We start from the raw sequence: 17,128 nt of genomic DNA on the forward strand, positions 1-17,128 counted from the left end.
GGGCTCCCGGGCTCTGCCTGGACCCTCCTCCGGCTGCCCCCTCCCCTCCCTCAGCCCTTCACCCTCATAGCACTTCCTCTTTGTCCACCATCCGTGGACCGTGGTAGCCGACCCTGCGTGGCCACGGTCGCCCTCCTGCCAGACTCCAGCCACGCATGTGTTGTTCACACTTACAACTGCAGTGCCTCAAGTAGGGGCTCCCTACGTGTTTGGGGCGGGAAGGAGGGAGGAAGGGTGCAGGGCAGAAGGGAGGGGAGGAAGAAGTGGAGAAGGAGAAAGGAAGGAAGGAGGCAGATGAGAACACGAGCGTTTCCTAGCTGGTGATATGACCACGTGACCCCAACTCTCGGAGATTGGGAAATATCCAGATAATGTCTCCTGTCGGCGCCCAGCACTGCCTGGCCGGGTCAGGGGGCCACACTTGGGCAGCCGCGTGAAAGGGCGGCCCTCAGTAGCACGTGAGGACCCTCGGCGGACCAGAGCCTTCGTGTCCCGGGACATCAGAGATGCTGGTTTCACAGAGGACCACCAAGGCCGGGAGGAGAACCTCATCTGGCGTGGACCCCGGCCAGCTCTCTCTCCCCCAGACATCCCAGGGGGTGAGCAGTGCAAATCAGATGGGGTCCCGTTTCCAAGGCCAGAGCCACCCCCCACCCTGCCACGATGCGGGCAACAGAGGCAGCGGCCTGCCCCAGGGTGGCCCAGGCAGCGCCGTCCGGCCCTCCCCCGCCCCTCCCCCGGGCGGCCTCCCGACTCCTAACTTAATTTATTTTGACATCCTCGCAGCCGTTTGACCTCCTTACAGAGTCACGTGGTGCTTAAAACTCATTATCCCCCCATTGCAACAGGAAGTTAATTAAACCCTTCACAGAGCTGGTGTTGATGAATGTCAGCGTGGGCCCCGCCGGCTGCCGGCAGCTCCAGGACCTCTGGCGGACCCGCGGCGGGGGGAGCGAGGCCCGGCCCAGGCAGGGGCCACAGATGGAGCCTGGGTCCCCCTTCCTCCAACGCAGCCACCGGCGGCCACTCTGGAACAGCGTGTGTGGGTTCCCTTGGGAGGAAGCTGGCTCGGCCGCTTACCTGTTGCGCGGCCTCGGGCAAGTGGCTTCACTTCTCTGAGCCTCAGTTTACTCTTCTGGCAAATGGGAATTCTAACGGTCCCTCCTTCAGAAAGCTGTCACGAGCAGGCTGTGCACTGACCCGTGTGTCACTCCTGTCCCTGCTGGTGTCAGACGATGGGGCTCCAGGTGCCACAGAAGAGAGGCCGGGCCCTGCCAGCTGGAACAGAGAGGAGGGCGTCACCTTGTCGGGGAGAAGTTAGGGGCTTCCCTGAGGGAGGGTGCCCCCGGCAGCAGGAACAGCTTGTGCGTGGGCCCCGGGGCCACAGGACACCTGGACCCCCACCAAGGAGGTTCAGAAAAGAAGGTAGAACGGGGCGAGGGCAGATCCTGAGATTATCACAGATGGCTTCTGGGAAGGTCCCGCTGGCTTCAGTCTGCAGGGGGGGCAGCGGTGGCCGTGGGGACCAGCGGGGTAGTGATGGCAGTGGTGACGGGTGGTAGGGGCCCGAAGCAGGGTGGGGTGATGGCACTGTATCGGGGTGCATCTCAGAGCTATAAGGAGGTGAAATCCCAGACACTGGGAGGCAGTAACACAGAAAGGGGGCCCCCTCTGGCCTGGCCTCCTGACGCACCCCCAGTCTGCTCCAGCCCCGAGCTTGCCCCAACCTCTACACCTGTTCTTTCCTTAGCTGAGGAAACCCTTTTCCCATCACTCTTTCCTGAGCATCCTCTTCCTCCTTCAAGGACCACCTTAAGTGTCTAGAATATTCTGTGGCTCCCTTGGTCATAGCCTGAAAACCAGTGCAGGGCCTGGCACGTGGAAGCTCCTTCCCCACCCCCAGCAGCTGCCCAGCCTGGGGCAGCCCTCCTCGTGGGGAGGCGGCACGGAACATGGCCACAGACAGCCAGCCCACAGTGCGATCAAGGCCAGAGGAGCCCCGAGGGGTCACACCCCCACCCCCACCTATGTAGGAGGAAACCAAAGACCCGACTGATTAAGGACCGGGTCAGGGTCACACCCTCCAAAATGGCAGAGGTGGGACTTGGACCCAGTTCTCCCTGCTCCCAGGCCAGGGTTAAGAACTTGGGCTCTGGAGTACGGCTGCCTGGGGTTACATCATCTGAGCTGCAGGACCGCTCGGAGCCTCAGTGTCTTCCTCACCCCCACGACAGCCCACCGGGTGCTTGAAAGCAGGTCTTATGTATTCCAGGCCCAGCCCTGCCAGTTTCTGCCAGGGCGACTCTGACGTCCTAACCTCCAGAGCACAGCGCCAGTGTGTCGTGAGAGAATACAAACCAGCCAAGAGTAGGGCTCACAAAGGTGGGACGGACGGTGGTGATGACATCGCCCTTAGAGCAGACGCCCAGGTCAAAGCCATGCCCAGGAGGCCTCCAGGGAGTCTTGGGACCCCAGCAGGCAGCTGCCAGAAAGCTCAGATCCAGTGAGCCGGGACAACCAGGCAGCCCAGCTCCACATCGGGCATCGACAGCCCTGCACTCCGGCCGAACACAGCCCTGTCTTCTCCACCAATGGCGACGTGAGCCCTGGCCATCCGTGCGGACTTGCAGGGGCAGGTGGAGACGGGTGCACAAGGGGCAGTCCGTGGGGAATGGAGGCGGCCGGGTGGGCTTAGCCGGGACACCCTCAGCAACCCCACACTGCTCCTCCTCTCTCACCTGATCAGGGACCCCTGCAAAGCCACGCGTAGATGTCACCTTCTCCAGACAGCCACCCTGGATTCCCCAGGCTCCTCCTGTGAACTCACACAGGCCTTCCTCTGACAGCATTTCTGGTTCCTCTTTCCTCAGCATGTGGCCATTATCAACAGACTTCCCCTGAGGGTGTGGGACCTGCGCAGGCGAGGTCCTATGGCATCGCCACTGGTCCCCGCAGGCTGCAGACTGTCTCCCCGTCTCCGTACGGTGGCGTAATGACCTCCCCCTCCCCCCACAGGACAGCAGGAAGGAGCAAGGTATAGAAGGAAGGTGTTGGGGAAACAGCTCTGGCCAGGGGCAGGACTGTCATGGCCTCATGGGCGTGTGCGCTTGGTTTAATGCTCTAATTTGGCTGCCCTGAAATTCCCAGCTTTTACACAAGAAGCTCTACGTGTTCACGCATACCCCAAAATGGTAGTCGGTCCTAGTCAGCGGGCTCTGTTTCTGACCCACCTCTGCCTCTAAGTCACTGGGAAATTCGGACGTGTCCTTCCTCTCGGGGGCCTCGGGTTTTTAAACTGTATATGAGAAACAAGTAGCCGATGCGATGCCTGTCTTCCCTGCACCCCAAATCCCACTGACCGGTCCCGCCCTCTTTCTTCCGCTGACCTTCACAATCCTCCACCACACACACCTCCGGCCATCGCAGCAGCGCCAGCCCGGGGCGTGGGGCCTCAAGGCCAGCCCTGGTGCCAGCTCGCAGCCCCGCTTCTAGGAAGCCCCCTCCCGCCCCACCCCCAGGTCCCCACCCTGTAAAGAGGCCCTCCTTTGGGGATGATGGCAAGGCCCACGGAAAGCTCGCACCGGAGGGAGCCCTGAGCGAACGAGCCAACCGTGGGCCCCACTCCCCCCCACAGAGAGGGTCCAAGCACCAGGCCGCTGCAGGAAGGCTGCACCCACTGGCCCAGGGCAGGGAGCGGGAAGAGCTGGTGAGCCGTGTCTCTTGGCCTTCTGGCCTCAGTGTGCCCATCTGTCCAGTGGTGGACATGTGGTCCCGGGGGGGACCTCAGCCTCCTGACTGAGAGGCTGCCCAGCAGCCACTCTCCTGCCCAGAGGCCCCTGGAGAGCAGTGGTGGTGCCAGAGAGAGTGCCCAGGCCCCAGGGGCAGCCCTTCTCTTCCATGGGCCAGGGGCACAGATAACAGGAGTGTCTCACAGGCAGAGCACACGGCACAAGGCCAGCCTCTGCAGGTGACCGTTGTGATAATCATCTGGACAGGCACCCAGGTGTCTTCTTTGCAAAGGTCTTCTGGTCTGCCCCTGGGCCCTGCTCTCCCCCCTATTTCTTCTGAATGAAGGGCCCAGGGAGCAGGTACCAAATGCAGGCCAAGAATATTAAAAGAACACAATTCAGCTTGGGGACACAGCTCTTAATGCTCTGGGACTTGAGCTGCACCGGAAAAGGGGGTGGGGGGGTGGGGGCTCTGGGATCCCATGAACATATCCCCAAAGACATGAGAGTCGGTCTCCATTTCCAGGGCTAGAACACACAGTAGTGACTCTGTCCCAGGCCGGGAGGGGACGCAGGTGCCGGCCCAGCCCACGGAGGGGCCTCCTCCCCGGCCCCTCAGCAGGGACGCCCTGGGGAGGAACGGGCTGCTGCAGGGGGAGCAGGGACAGGCGGCCGGCTTCCACACCCTCCCGGATTTACAATCAGACCGGAGCCCAGGGGAGGAGGGCCCGGAGGTCCCCACACTTCATTTGGACGGCGGACCCCAGGGATGTTTCTTCCACCGCAGACTCAGACGGAAGCCCCCACCCGGCCACAGCGGACTCCACACCCCAAATCTGGCTCAAGACACAGTGGGGCGTCGAGGCCTAGGGCTTCCTGACCCGGCCCTTGCTGCCCTCACCCCTCAGGCGGGGGGCGGGGCGAGTCGTCGAGCCCAGGGGTCCTGGGCGGGGCCGGGGGGCTGGGGGCGGAGCCACGGGAAACCTGGGGCGGAGCGAGGGGGCGAGCAGAGCCGGGTTGGGCCGGGCTTGGGGGGAGGAGCTAGGCCCTAGGGGCGTGTCCAGAGAGGCCCGAAGCTCGGCCTGACGCGGAGCCGCGGGGCGGCGGGACCGAAAGGTCGCTGAATCAGAGCCAGTCCTGGGGACAAAGCTGCGGGACTGAAGGAGGAGCTAAGGAAGCCAGAGGTCCACCCGGGGGCGGGGCCAGGTGGGGCGGGGCCGGCGCGGCGGGGGCGGGGCCGGCTGGACTGCAGGGAACCAGGATCCGCCCGGGGGAGGGGCCGGCGCGGAGGGGCGGAGGCGGGGCCGTGGCGGCGGAGGCGGGGCCGTGGTGGCGGGGGGGCGGGGCCGGGCTGCAGGGAATTTGGATCCGCCCGGGGAAGGGGCTGGCGCGGCGGGGGGCGGAGCCGGCGCGGCGGGGGCGGGGCCGGAGGCGAGGCGCCGGGGACGCGCAGGCCCCGCCCCCGCCGCGCCGGCCCGCCCGCCCGCCCGCCGGGAGCGCCCCGGCCGAGGCCGCCCGGTTCGCCGCGCGCTGCCCGCAGGTTCCATTGAGAAAAGCCGAGCGGCGGCGGCGACGGCGGCGGCGGCGGCGGCGTCTGCGCGGGAGCCGAGGAGCTGGCAGCAGTCCGCCGCCCGCCGCCCCCGGCGGTCGGCGCGCCCGCAGCGCAGGGCCTTGCCTCCGGCCTCCGCAGCGGCTCCGGGCCGGGCGCGGCGGGCTGGGGCGCGGGCCGGGACGGCCGAGGAGCCCGGGGGCCGGGGGCATGAGCCGCCCCGCGGCCCCGCCGCGCCCCCGCCGCCCGCCGCCGCCCGCCAGGGGCTAGAGGCGGCCGCCGGGAGGGCGCGCGGCGCCGGAGACATGTCCAGGAGGAAACAGAGCAACCCCCGGCAGATCAAGCGTGAGTCAAACTTTGCCCGCCGGCCCCCGACCCCCGCCGGCCCCCGCCGGCCCGCCCCCATACGCCCGGCCCGGCTCTGCCCCGCGACCTTCACCCCGCGCCGCGCCCCCCGCGCTGTGCGCCCCGCGCGCGGTAATCTAATCGCCGGCGGGCCGGGCCCCCGCGTCTCGCTTCAGGGACCAGGGGTCGGGCCGGGAGGAGCGTCCGCCCGGAGGGCCGCGAGCGGGGCGGCTGGGGGCGCGGCCAGCTCGCGTCCTGCCCCTCCCCCGCATCCCTGAGATGGTGCGGCGATAAGGCGGCCCCGATCTGGGCTCAGATAAAGTTTAAAATATTCCATTCTGCAAGTCCCATCCTGATAAGATCGCTCTGTCGGGACGGGCTGAAATTGTGATCTTATCTCGCCGCGCGGTTGACTCTCCCAGGCTTTGTATCTAGAGGGAGAAACAGGGAGACCTGGGAGGGAGAGGGGGCACCCGGGCCGCGTGGAAATGCATGGCTAAGTGGTGGAGACCGGCCCGCTCCCACCACCTCTTCTGCTGGCCCTAGAGCCGCGTGGCTGGGGATGGGGGGCCGGTGCAGCCACCGCAGCCCGTGCGCTCGGTTCCAGCCGCGCAGACCCCCGCGCCCTGTCGCTGGGGTCTCCAACTCGACCCTTCCCTGCCCAGGGACAGTCTCCTGGAGGTCCGACCTTACTCTCTGTCCCGGCCAATGCCGCACGTGCAGCAAGCAGGCACCCCCCCCCCCCCCCCACCACACACACACATACACGCACCCCGCTCATCCGAGGGGGCTATCCTACTACCCCAAGTCAGGAAAAGGGGGCTTCCAGAGACTAGGCCCCAGGTCACCATCGCCTCTGCTTGCGTCCCATGTTTCTCGCCCATCCTGCCCGCGGTCCGCTCCCCAGGGGCACGGCGCGGTCTAAGTCCTTACTGCCAAAGCCCCGTGATGAAAGCAGCGCGGCGCGCTCTGGGCCACTCGCAAGGAGCGAGAGCGTGAGCCCACAGGAAGCGCCGCTCCCCACCTCACGCCAATAACTTCGCGCCTTCGCTGCCAGGGCCTGGGCACGAGATTTCCTCCGGGGGTAGCGTCTCCCAGGCCAGATGGGAAGCGAAGAGGGGGGCCCAGCCCTCTGCCCAGCCTCAGACGCCCAGGCACTGCCACTTCTGTCCACATGACCACTGCCACCCGGATCCCGTGTGCGCGCGTCTGGGGAAGTGTCCACCCCTCAGGTCCTAGAAAGGGGCCACGCAAGCATAAATCTGGGTTCCCGTAACCCACTCCCCCAGTGTGCAAGCGGGACCTGTTTTCTGAAAGTCGCCTTCTATCAAGTCAACTTAAGTATTAAAACCACCCACGGGTCCCCGATCTGCGCTGATTCTCTGGTTTCTTTTTCCCCTCCTCCCTTGTGCGCCTCTGTTGGGTCTGTTCTCGTGTGTGCGTGTGTGTATGTGTTTCAGCGTGATGAGAAATACAGATAGCGCGGGCAGGAGATCTCAGGCTGGGAACCGATCGACAGCGCCGATAAGGCCTCGAGCAGGGCGAGCGCCGGGGCCCAGCTGGGTCGGCCAAGGGTGCGCCTTGGGGACTGGGACCGCATCGGGCGCGCAGGCGAGCCCCCCCCCCCCCCCCCGTCCGCTGCTCACCCTCCGCGCGGCCAGGATCCGGGCAGGAGTGGGGGCGCAGCAGGCGGGCTGGGCACCCTCCCTGCAGACCCCCCGCAGCCCCCACCCCGGGCGCCTCCTCCCTCTGGCAGATCTTGGCGAGTTAAGATGCGAGCGCTGATTGTCACCAAGCGGCGGCGCCCGCCCGCCCTCTGCCCGCGGCTGTGCGTGCGGCCCTCGCAGCTGTGCGCCCGCCGCGCTGGCCTCACCTGAGACCAGGCCGCGGGTGTAGAGGGGGAGGGGACCGGGCGCTGCGCGCCACCGCCCCCCGCGCCCTCACCAAGCCGGGGCGCAGCTGCCCGCGCCTCTGTGCGCCTTTTGTTCCGCGAGGAGATAGATGTGCCGCGCTGATAAGGCGCGCAACCGATGGCGGCGGTGATAGGCGCTTCCAGTTATTAACTTCAAACGTGGGAGCGGGGGGAGGGCGAGGCAGGAGCGCGGCCTTGGCCGGCCAGATGGCCGAGACGATAGGCTGGGGCCGAACTGGCTGGAAGCGAGGGGCAGAGCCCAGCTCGGGACCCCCGGTCCGCCGAGCTGTCCTCCCGCCCGGGTCGATGTGAGCTCCGATAAGCGCAGGGCCGGTCGGCCGGATGGCGATCGCCAAGAGCGATAAGAGGCCTTATCTATGGCCACCAGGCCCGGCCGGGTTCGAGGCAACCACGGCGCGAGGGGTCGGGGGGGGGGGGGGGGGGTCTCGGCTGGGAGAGCGGCCCGGCCCAGAGCCGGGGCAGGGGGAGAGGGCGTCTGCTGCGGGTCGTCTGGGCGAGTTTTCTTCCCAAACATACTTAATTGCCAAGAAGTCGATCCTCCCCTGCGGGTGGTACAGTCCGTCAAAATGAAAGGAAAATGACTCTCGCTGGCCCGGAGCTTCGGGGCCCGGTGGCGGGGGGGGGGGGGTGCACCCGCCCGATTCCTATCAGATGGTGTGAGATAGCCAGAGGTGGGGTTTATCACCTCCAGGAGGGAGCGTGTTTTCCTCTCCACCGTGTTAGGGTTGCTGTGCGTTCCTGGCAAGTTTTAGATGTCGCCTGCTTGGAGTTTGATTGAAAAACACCGAGGTGGTTTCCATGGCCCAAGCTGTTTGCGGTGGAGGCAGGCCAGTGCGCTGGCGGTCTTTCTGAGCAGGCCCCCCTTGATTCAGCAGGTTTATTGAGCCCTTGCTGTATGTGTGCACTGGGTCCCAGCCCTGTCTTCGGTGTGGGTGGTGGGTGGGGGATGGGGGTAAAGTGACTGGTACAGTCAGAGACTTTCCAGAAGGGGGTACCTTCATCGAGGTCAGGAATAGGCCAGCCACAGAGGTGCCTCCAAGGGACAGTGGGCTGGCCTCAGTTTCCAGCTCTGAAAAATGGGATGATTCCTGGCTGTTGTTGGGGGGGGGGGGGGGGGCGAAGGGCTCGGAGGCACAGGACCCCAGGGAAGGGATGCCTGTGTGGGGAGGTGAGAATGGGATAAGAAGGGTGGGGCCAGGCCTCAGTTTCCCCTCTCTTGAAAAATACAGACAGGAACAAGCCCCCAGGTCCGACTGGTGATGTCACTGCAGTGGGAGGGCCCTTAGGGACCATGGTCCTAGATACCAAGTGGAAACCCAGGCCAGCCAGGTGAGGGGCCTCCAGCGGAAGCTGGGGACTTGCCCCGTCTGCCCCGGCCCCAGCGGCCACTCTGTCTCCTGTGAGGGTGTTTTCACACATGCTTGGAGTTTGATTAAAGGAATTATTGGTGGCCACAGGATGACTAATTCACTCCGTGCTTCAGACTCACCCTCCGCTCTCTCCAGCAGCTCGACACCCACCTGTGGGGCCGACAGTGCCTTCTGGTGAGGGCCGGTTCCGGGGGGGGCCTGGCTCGGGCCCAGTAGGGGGAGGGGGTGGTCTCCCCTGGAGTTTCCGTCGGCATGAGAGGATGACGCACACACAACATCGCACACCGTCCTCCCAGCTACGGGAGGCCCCTGGGAGTCTGCCCGGCTCGCAGGGGCCACCCTGCAAGGGCGCACCTCACTGGGACGGCGGCGAAGTGAAGAAAGTGGGCGGGGGCGGGGCACCTGCTGGTCCTGGTGCACGGCCACCGTGGGCAGTTCACTTCCACGGCCTCCATTTCCCCTCTCTGAAAGACAGGTGTGACAGTGCCTGCCCTCCAGTTGTCAACAGGGACGTAAGTCCTGTCCTCCACTGGCCTTGGCCCCCTCCTCAGAGCCCTGGGGCACAGGGACCCATCTGTGGTGAGCCGAGGGGATGAAGGGCTGAGACGGCCAGGAGGGCTTTGCTCATGGGCCCCCAGCCCCGAACCCAGACTTGAAAGGGCCTGGTGGTCCCTGGGGGCCAGCCATCACCCCTGAGGTTGGGTTCCCCCTGGCTCCAGATGGCTCAGTTTTCCTGCTGTCCTGGGCCTCAGGGAAAACGAGCAGTTCATTCCTGCATTGGACGGTGATAATCATATTAGCAATGGCTAATACTTAGCTTACTCTGTGCCTGGCCACACATTACCTTAAAAGAAGTCCTGTTCTTATCACCTTTACATCTGAGGACACTGAGCACAGATTGCTTAAGTTTCTCGCCCAGAACAACAGCAGAGCCAGAGTTGGAGTGCAGGCAGCCTGGCCCCAAGTTCCAAACCAGCCTGCCTGTGAGCATCACGCTGCTTTCCTCTTGTTGCTGTCCCCAGGCTTGTCCGGGTTCAGTCTCCACACCTGTGAAATGGGCCTTTGGGAGGGGAGGCACGTCGGGGTCCCTCGCCAGCCTAGCCCTTGCCACATCTCCCGGGGCTTCCTTCCTGAGACCCTACTGCGCAGGGGTGGCCCCTGGGGAGACTTCAGCCAGCCCTGCCCGGGGGCCTGAGCTCTGGCCGAGTCCTGCCTGCCCAGCCAGCCCCTCCCTGGAGGTCACTGGGAGCCCAGCGTGGCACCAGCCCCGCCAGGGATTTAAATGGGTCAGTTGGGGAAGAAAGGAGGAGGGAATGTGATGCCATTAATTGTACCCCTTATCTCCTGTTTCTATGCCAACCAGACGTTCCTGGGGCTTGACGGACTCGTGAATAATACTCCCAGCCGGCCTATCTGCCATCGACGGGCCTCCTCCTGGAGGCAGCTGGTGCCCACTGATTGGTATCGCCAGGCCCAGAGACCTGGGCCTGGGCTCCTGCCCCCCCACCCCCAAGCCACCGTACCCCTGGAGCTGCCCCAGGGCCTCCGCTCCCATTTCACAGAGGGGGAAACTGAGGCCACAACCAGCTGTGCTCACTGAGCCTTGTCTACCACTCCCCACTCAACAGGAGTCGGGGGTGGGGGGCAGTGCCTGCAGAGGGAGTTGGCCTCCACATGTACCTCCTGGCCACCCGTGGGCCTCGGTGTCCTCAGCCGTCACAGAGGGAGGCACCCGGCCTATAGGTAAGGGCTTAGCTGCCGTCAGGTTGCACTTCGTGTGTTCCTATGAGGAGAGTCTCTGCGTGGGGACTGGGGGTGGCAGCTCCCAAGGCAGCCCCTCACCAGGGCCTGTGTGTCAGCTGAGGGGCTGGCTTCTTTCAGTCGCTTCTGGCCCCAGTGCCTTTGCACGGGCAGCTCAGATCTCTGCTGCCCAGGAGGAGGGACTGGGTCTGTCCTGTCCCCACATAGTGGGCTTTCCAGAACTCTGTCAGATAAATGACCTAATGGAGACACGGCATGAAATGGAGTGGGACTGTAAGCAAGGCCTGCCCGAGTGAGCCTCGGTTTACCCATCTATAAAACGGGGATGATGACATTGCCGGCCCCCGAGCACAGCCATGAGAATCCGGGGGAAACTCGTGTCGTCTGAGATGGTGCCACTGTCGCGTCACCTCCGCACAGCTTCCCCGCTGAGTGGCCTAGGCGAGTGTCTCTCTCGTTCCCAGTCCTGCGATTCTCATCTGTAGAATGGGCGTGACGCCGTCCCGGCTCTCGTGGCTGTACCCGGGCTCAAGCAGGGCTGGGCTACCATGGGTGCTTGATGACAGCGGCACTCGGGGGCACCTAGGCTGTTTGTTGCTGGATGACCTGTTGCCGTCACCGGCCCCTGGCTGCTCAGGGGCCACTAGGAAGGCTGTGGAGAGGCCCTTCCCTCCGGGACCTCAGGGCTTCCGTCCCCACCCTGTCCCCATACCAGGAGCAGAGGCTTTATGCTCTAGGCCTGGGCTGGCCTCAGGGCGCCGGGCAGAAGGCCAGCCCTCATCACCCGAGTGGGAGGCCACTGCTTGGCCTTCAGTCCTGGCCTCACCGTGACCCTGTGGGCAAATGACTTCTGTCAGCCTCAGTTTCCACTTTTGAAGCAAGAGCTCAAGAACGGTACCTCCTTCCTCGGGCCTTTACGTGAGGTCTGTGAGGTCTCAAAAGCAAACTGTAAAGTGCCGTCCCAAGGTCATGTCCTCAATGGATGTGGCAGGCCTGGGAGCTGCTGGTGGCATTACTGAGCTTTTGCGAGAAGCCTGGGGGACTGGACGCTTCACACGGAGCCCTGTGTCCGGCCCCCCTGCGCCTTCGGGTGTGAGTTTTTGAAGGGACTTGTGGACAGGGGAGGTGGGGGGGGGCGAGGGGCCCAGTCACACCCTGGGCTGGGCGGGGCCCGGGCCCTCCTCAGTCCTCCTCTTGCCCAAGCGTCTTACCCGCTCTTAGGCTCATTGTCATTATCAATTCACCGATCTTACAGATGAGAAAACAGGCCCTGGGAGACTGTGACACCCTCGAGGCCACACGACAGGAGCTGGGTCTTTGGACCCCAGGGGTGGGCAGAGGCTTCTCTGGACAGTGCCTGCTCCGCTCCCCCAGGCCACCTGTCCCAGGACCCTTCCAGCCTGGCTCCCCCCCTCCTCCTCCACCTTCCAAGGCCCCCTGTTTGGGAGAAGGCAGTGTCCCCGCTGGGTCAGGAATGTGACCTTGGGCCAGAGCTGGGTTAGGCCGATAAGCAAGCCCCTCCCCTCCACCCCCTCCTTTCTGCCTCCCCTGGACCGGAGGGTGTGGACGCTCAGAGCCTGGGTTTCTCTGGGTTTCACATGTGATTCTCCTCGATGCCTGCTAAGGTTGGGGTTCTCGACCCATCTGACACACAAAGAAATGCAGGACCAGAAAGGGCGGGTGGCTACAGCAGGGCCGTGCACGGCGCAGGAGCAGGAAGGATACAGACGGGGTCGAGAGGGCGGTCCGCTGCAGGCCTGCCAGGGCTCCCAGGCGGGGGGCGGGGGGGGGGGGTGCTGTGTCCTAGACCCCCGGAAGTGGCAGGCACACCGCTTCCTGGAAGGAGGGGATGGCTACCGTGGGGGCTGCCGCAGCCAGAATCCTGGGCTGGAGGGCTAAACTCTGCAGGTGCACAGAAGTTACCCGCCTTCCCGAGGCTCAGTCCTCACCTCTGCAAGATGGAGATGTCATGGGGATACCAGGCTGGGCTCTGAGGGCGCCCAGGCCTCCTGCAAGCTGTTGAGCCTCGGTTTCCCCCATAAAATGGAACAGTGATGCCTACGGTGCGGGCGGGGTGGGGGCAGGTGGTGTAGCGGGTGCGGCCTGGGCCAGAGCTGGGGTGTCACTGGGGTTGCGTGACAGAATGCAAGTGAAGAGGACAGAGGGTCATCTCTCCCCTCCTCGGTCGCCCTAGGCCTGCTTTCTGCCCGTTCCTCTTGGTGTCTGACTCAAGCCCTGAGGCTTTCCTCGTCTGCCCTGGGTGCTTGCACCTGTCACATTCTCCTGCCTCAATTTCCCTTTTCTCCATCAAGCCTCTGTGCTGCAAGTAAGACCCAGGAAAGGGGGCCCGGGGCAAGTCATGCCTCTGTCCTGCGGTGAGCCCTCCACTGGGGACAGGGCCTGGCAGGCAGTGGCAGATTCTTAGCCCCCAGGGAGGGCTCGGTGGGGGGAGTCTGGCATTGGGTGCTTGGACGCTTGAGACCAAAGACAAGGCCTCTGCTCAGAGCTCAGAGCTTTGGGCAGCCACAGGACCTCGAGTGGCCTCCCGCCATCCAAACCCAGCTTGTCTGCACCCTCCCACCCCCCTGCCGGCTCATCCTGCCGTCCTGAGTGCTTAGGAAGCCCCTGCCGAGGGCCCAAAACTTAAAGACACTGGCTCCTGCCTTTCCTCCGGTAACTCCTGAGGGACGCTCAGTGACTAGCCCAGTGCACAGAAGGACACTGAGGCCTAGGGGGTTTACGGGTCAGACCCAGGGCTGCAGCTCGAGCTCCCCACCCTGGGGGAGGAGGAAGAGGATGGTTATAGTGGGGGTTTCCACAAGTTGAGCTCTCTTGGCTTCCCTGCCGGCCTGGCGGCACCCGTGCTCAGGTCCAGGAAACCGAGGCCTTCCTGTGGTTCCGGGCAGTGTCCAGCTGTGGTCACCAGGCTGTTTCTCACCGGCTGTGTGACCTTGGGCGAGTCCCTTCCCCTCTCTGGGCCAAGGCGGTTGCTGCCCTGCCCTCCAGCTGTGGGAGAGGGACCGGAGCCCCAACGGACCCAGTCGGTAGGGCAGTTCCTGGGACCCAGGGGGTCAGATGGGGGCCCCACGTGGTGGGCGGTCCTCAGGGAGACTTGCTCCACCCCTCAGACGCTTCTCGTGAAGTGGGATCACTAAAGCCTCGCGGGGTGGGAATGAGTGGGTTTGGGGTCCCTTCCTTTGGATGAACAGGGGTGTTCCACGCAGGGGCCAGGGGTGCCCCGCCCCCTGGGGTCTGTCCTGCAGGAGGCCCGAGGGCAGCGGGGAGACCCTTTACCATTTGAGGGGTGGGTTGAGTATATGCCAGGCCACCGAGGGGCTGTGGAGCCAAGCCTCAGGTCAGGACCTGCAGGGACAGAGCCCAGCAGGATGTCCCCGCCTGCTGATTTTGCCGCTGGGGTTAGGGCCTGGAAAAGGCCCCAGGGAGGTCGGGGGACCCTGCAGGCCACAAGGTGGGAGGGCATGGGGTTCACCTCCTACCCCCACCTGCCGTGCCTCCACACCCCCAGCCCTCTTTCACTTCAGGGGCCTGGCACAGCTCAGGCGGGCCTGGGACCACTGTGACCCTGAGATGGCTTCCTGCCTCGGTTTCCCCTCCTGTGCAGTATGCTCACGCCTGGCTCTTTCAAAACCAGACATTTTCCCAGAGCACAGAGGGAACCCCTACGCTCACTGTGGCGGCCCTGACGGGCAGGGGCAGGGCGCCCAGGCCCCCGGGGGCCCCAGCCAGGCCAGCTGTCCCCCTCTGCCTCCTGGCTGTGCCGGCCGAAGCCCCGTCCGCCCGGAACTGTCTCCCGTCCGGGCCTCTGGCGGGCGCGGGTTTCAGCTCCTGTGATAACTCGGAAAGTTGAACTGGCCCCATTACTGCGCTGAGATGGTTGGCGAGATACGGCCTTGATAATGGGGGAGATACGGCGTCTCCGTGGCCAATAGCCCAGCCTCCCCACCCATTAACATTCCCCACCAGCGATCCGTCCCTGCCGCCTATCTCCTCCGTTTCCACTCCTCCCGCAGATAAGAATGGAAATTCTGACTTCATAGCTCACTGATTAAAGTGTCTGGATTTCTTGATAATACACAGATAAATTATGTTTTTGAAAAAGAAGGTAGGGAGGAGGGTGGGGATGGTGGGGGCCCTGGAGGGGAGCCCTTGGCCGCCTCTCCCAGCCTCTCCCGGCCCCCGGGGCCCGCCTGCACCTCCCAGGCCTCCCCAGGCCTCTGGACCGACAGTGTCCAGGGGCCCGGCCAGGGAGGGGAAGGCTCTGGCCTCCACTCACAAAAGCAGCAGGAGTCGTCCTGGGGGACGGAAGGGCACCCCCGGCCTGGGGCGTGAGCCTTTTTAGGGGAGATTTAAGGCACTCCGCCAGAGCAGGGGTCCGGACCTGCTGCCTGGGCTCAACTCTGGACACGCTGGCCTTAGTTTCAGCATCTGACAAGTGGGCCTGCACTCCTCGAGAGGACGCAGCACCCAAGGGCAAGAATTTTGCCCGTTTGGGCGTCTGCTGACTCCCAGCACCCAGACCAGTACCTGGTCATACAGCTGGTGCCCAATAAATGTTGAGGGACCAAGTCGAGCTTCTCTTGCAGCTGGGGAGGTGGGGGGCTCCCGGCTCTCTCCCCCCACCATCCTCAGCCACCCTGCCTTCCTCAGCCCTCCAGCCCGCCTGCCACTTGTGACGGTCGGCGCCCAGATGGGACTATGGTGCCATCTCCGCGTCTGTCTGGATAAAGCCGCCTCCTTCAGCTGATCCGAGATCCTTCGATGATGGTAGCGCGATTAGCAGCGATTAGGGCCCGCGTGTGGCTAATCCTCCCGCTGAGGGACAGGTGCGGCGGCCGCGTGGGGGCCAGGCACCCATGGAGCTGTGCACACCCCCACTGTGTGAGTGGGGACACCAAGGCCCTGGGGCATGCCTGGGGCTCCCAGCAGGTGCAGGGCTGCTGGCCACCACCCCCCCATCTCTGTATTTGTTTTTTAAGCAACTCCCAAGAAATGAGATTCTCTGTGATCCCAGAGACAGCAGGCGTGAGTGGGCAGTCAGCAACATTTCTGAGTGGTTCTAGGACCCCACAGTTATAACAATCCTCATGGTGGTCTTTGTTAGGTAGCAGCTCCCTTTACTGAGTGCTTTCTGTATGCCAGGCCTGGGCTTGACCTCTGCTACCCTGTAGCATCCCAGCAGCCCTGGAAAGTTTACCTCTGACTTCGTTTCTTCTCTGAAGAGGACTCAAGGCTCAGAGAGGTTGAGCAACTCATCCACGGCCACACAGCACAGTAGGGAGCGGTAGAGACTGACTTAGCGTCCTGGCCAAGGTCTGGATCTCCATCACAACTGAGGATCTGGGGGGTGTTTGTAGCCATAGCGCCCCCCTCCCCTAAAGGGTCTGCTCCCTCCATTTAGGGGAGAAAGGCCCAGGCACAGAGAGGGTGAGTGCGTGCTTGGAACCACACAGCCCTGCCTGAGATGAGCAGATGACAAGGTGCCTCTACTCCTGCTTATCTCTGGGGGTCATATCATCTGCCCCCAGAAAATAGGCTCCTTTGGTGATAAAATTGGTTTCTTGGTGTCTTTTGGGTTTTGGTTTGTTTCAATATTCTAAAGGAAGTCAGCTATTTCCAGTAAACTGGGTGCATATGTGGGGGAGGAGGATGAGTGTACTGTGCAGTGAGTGACCAGGGTTCAAATTCTGCCTCCTGGGTCGGTAGCCTGGGCAAGTGACTTCATGTCCCTGGACCTCAGTTTCCTTGCCTGTGCAATGGGCATAATCATAATTCTGGCCTCCTTAGCCTTTGAGGACAAAGGCAGGAGGGACGTGGGAGAGTGTCCCAGGCCCATGTGTAGCAGGGTGGGGGCGTGCCCTCCAGGGACATGTGCAGGGTTGAGGTCCCTGGGGCTGCCAAGCCCATACACCCTACGCGGAGCCTACCAGAATTCTCCCTGGACTGCTTTTGGTGAATAGCTCTGGGTACAGAGCACGGAGCCCCTGTCACACCATGCTGTGTGTGGTTAGGTCTTTGGGAGTCTGGCTCCCAGAGCCAGAGGGAATACAGACGGGATGTGGGGGTCCAGGCTGCCCCCCTTTGCTGTGGCTCACAGGCACGGCTCTGTTTTGAGACTCGGTTTCTGCATCTGTAAAATGGGGCTGAAGATGCTCAGGTCCTCCCTGTAGGCCTGGTTGGGGGAGGCCTCCGGTTCCTGCCCAGCCTCGCCCACAGGGGCTCACAGGCCTTCTGGAGAGAGGGCTCGGCACCCAGTCTCCAGACCACTGGCCTCCAGGCCCCCCCCCCCACGCCCCCTTGTCTGTCCCCTCTCTGGGCCTCCCCGCCCCCATCGGAGGCCCTTCCGTGGAGCTGCAAGGGCAGAGGCACAGCTGCTGCTGGTCCCTGCTGTGACCACAGTCCCCGGACCCCCCACCCTTCCGGT

General features: G+C 64.0%; 1 protein-coding gene across 1 annotated transcript in view; it reads left to right on the forward strand.

The window, feature by feature from the left end:
* The first annotated feature begins 5,488 nt into the window (after positions 1 to 5,488).
* The window catches only part of ZFPM1 (zinc finger protein, FOG family member 1), a 65,565-nt gene continuing 53,925 nt past the window's right edge, over positions 5,489 to 17,128 (forward strand). Inside the window, exon 1 of the mRNA XM_047846223.1 lies at positions 5,489 to 5,622. Coding sequence (XP_047702179.1) covers positions 5,583 to 5,622 — 40 coding nt within the window. The 5' untranslated portion in view covers positions 5,489 to 5,582. The remainder of the gene's footprint in view (positions 5,623 to 17,128) is intronic.

The sequence above is a fragment of the Prionailurus viverrinus genome, unplaced genomic scaffold (assembly GCF_022837055.1).
Source record: "Prionailurus viverrinus isolate Anna unplaced genomic scaffold, UM_Priviv_1.0 scaffold_38, whole genome shotgun sequence".
NCBI lineage: Eukaryota > Metazoa > Chordata > Mammalia > Carnivora > Felidae > Prionailurus > Prionailurus viverrinus.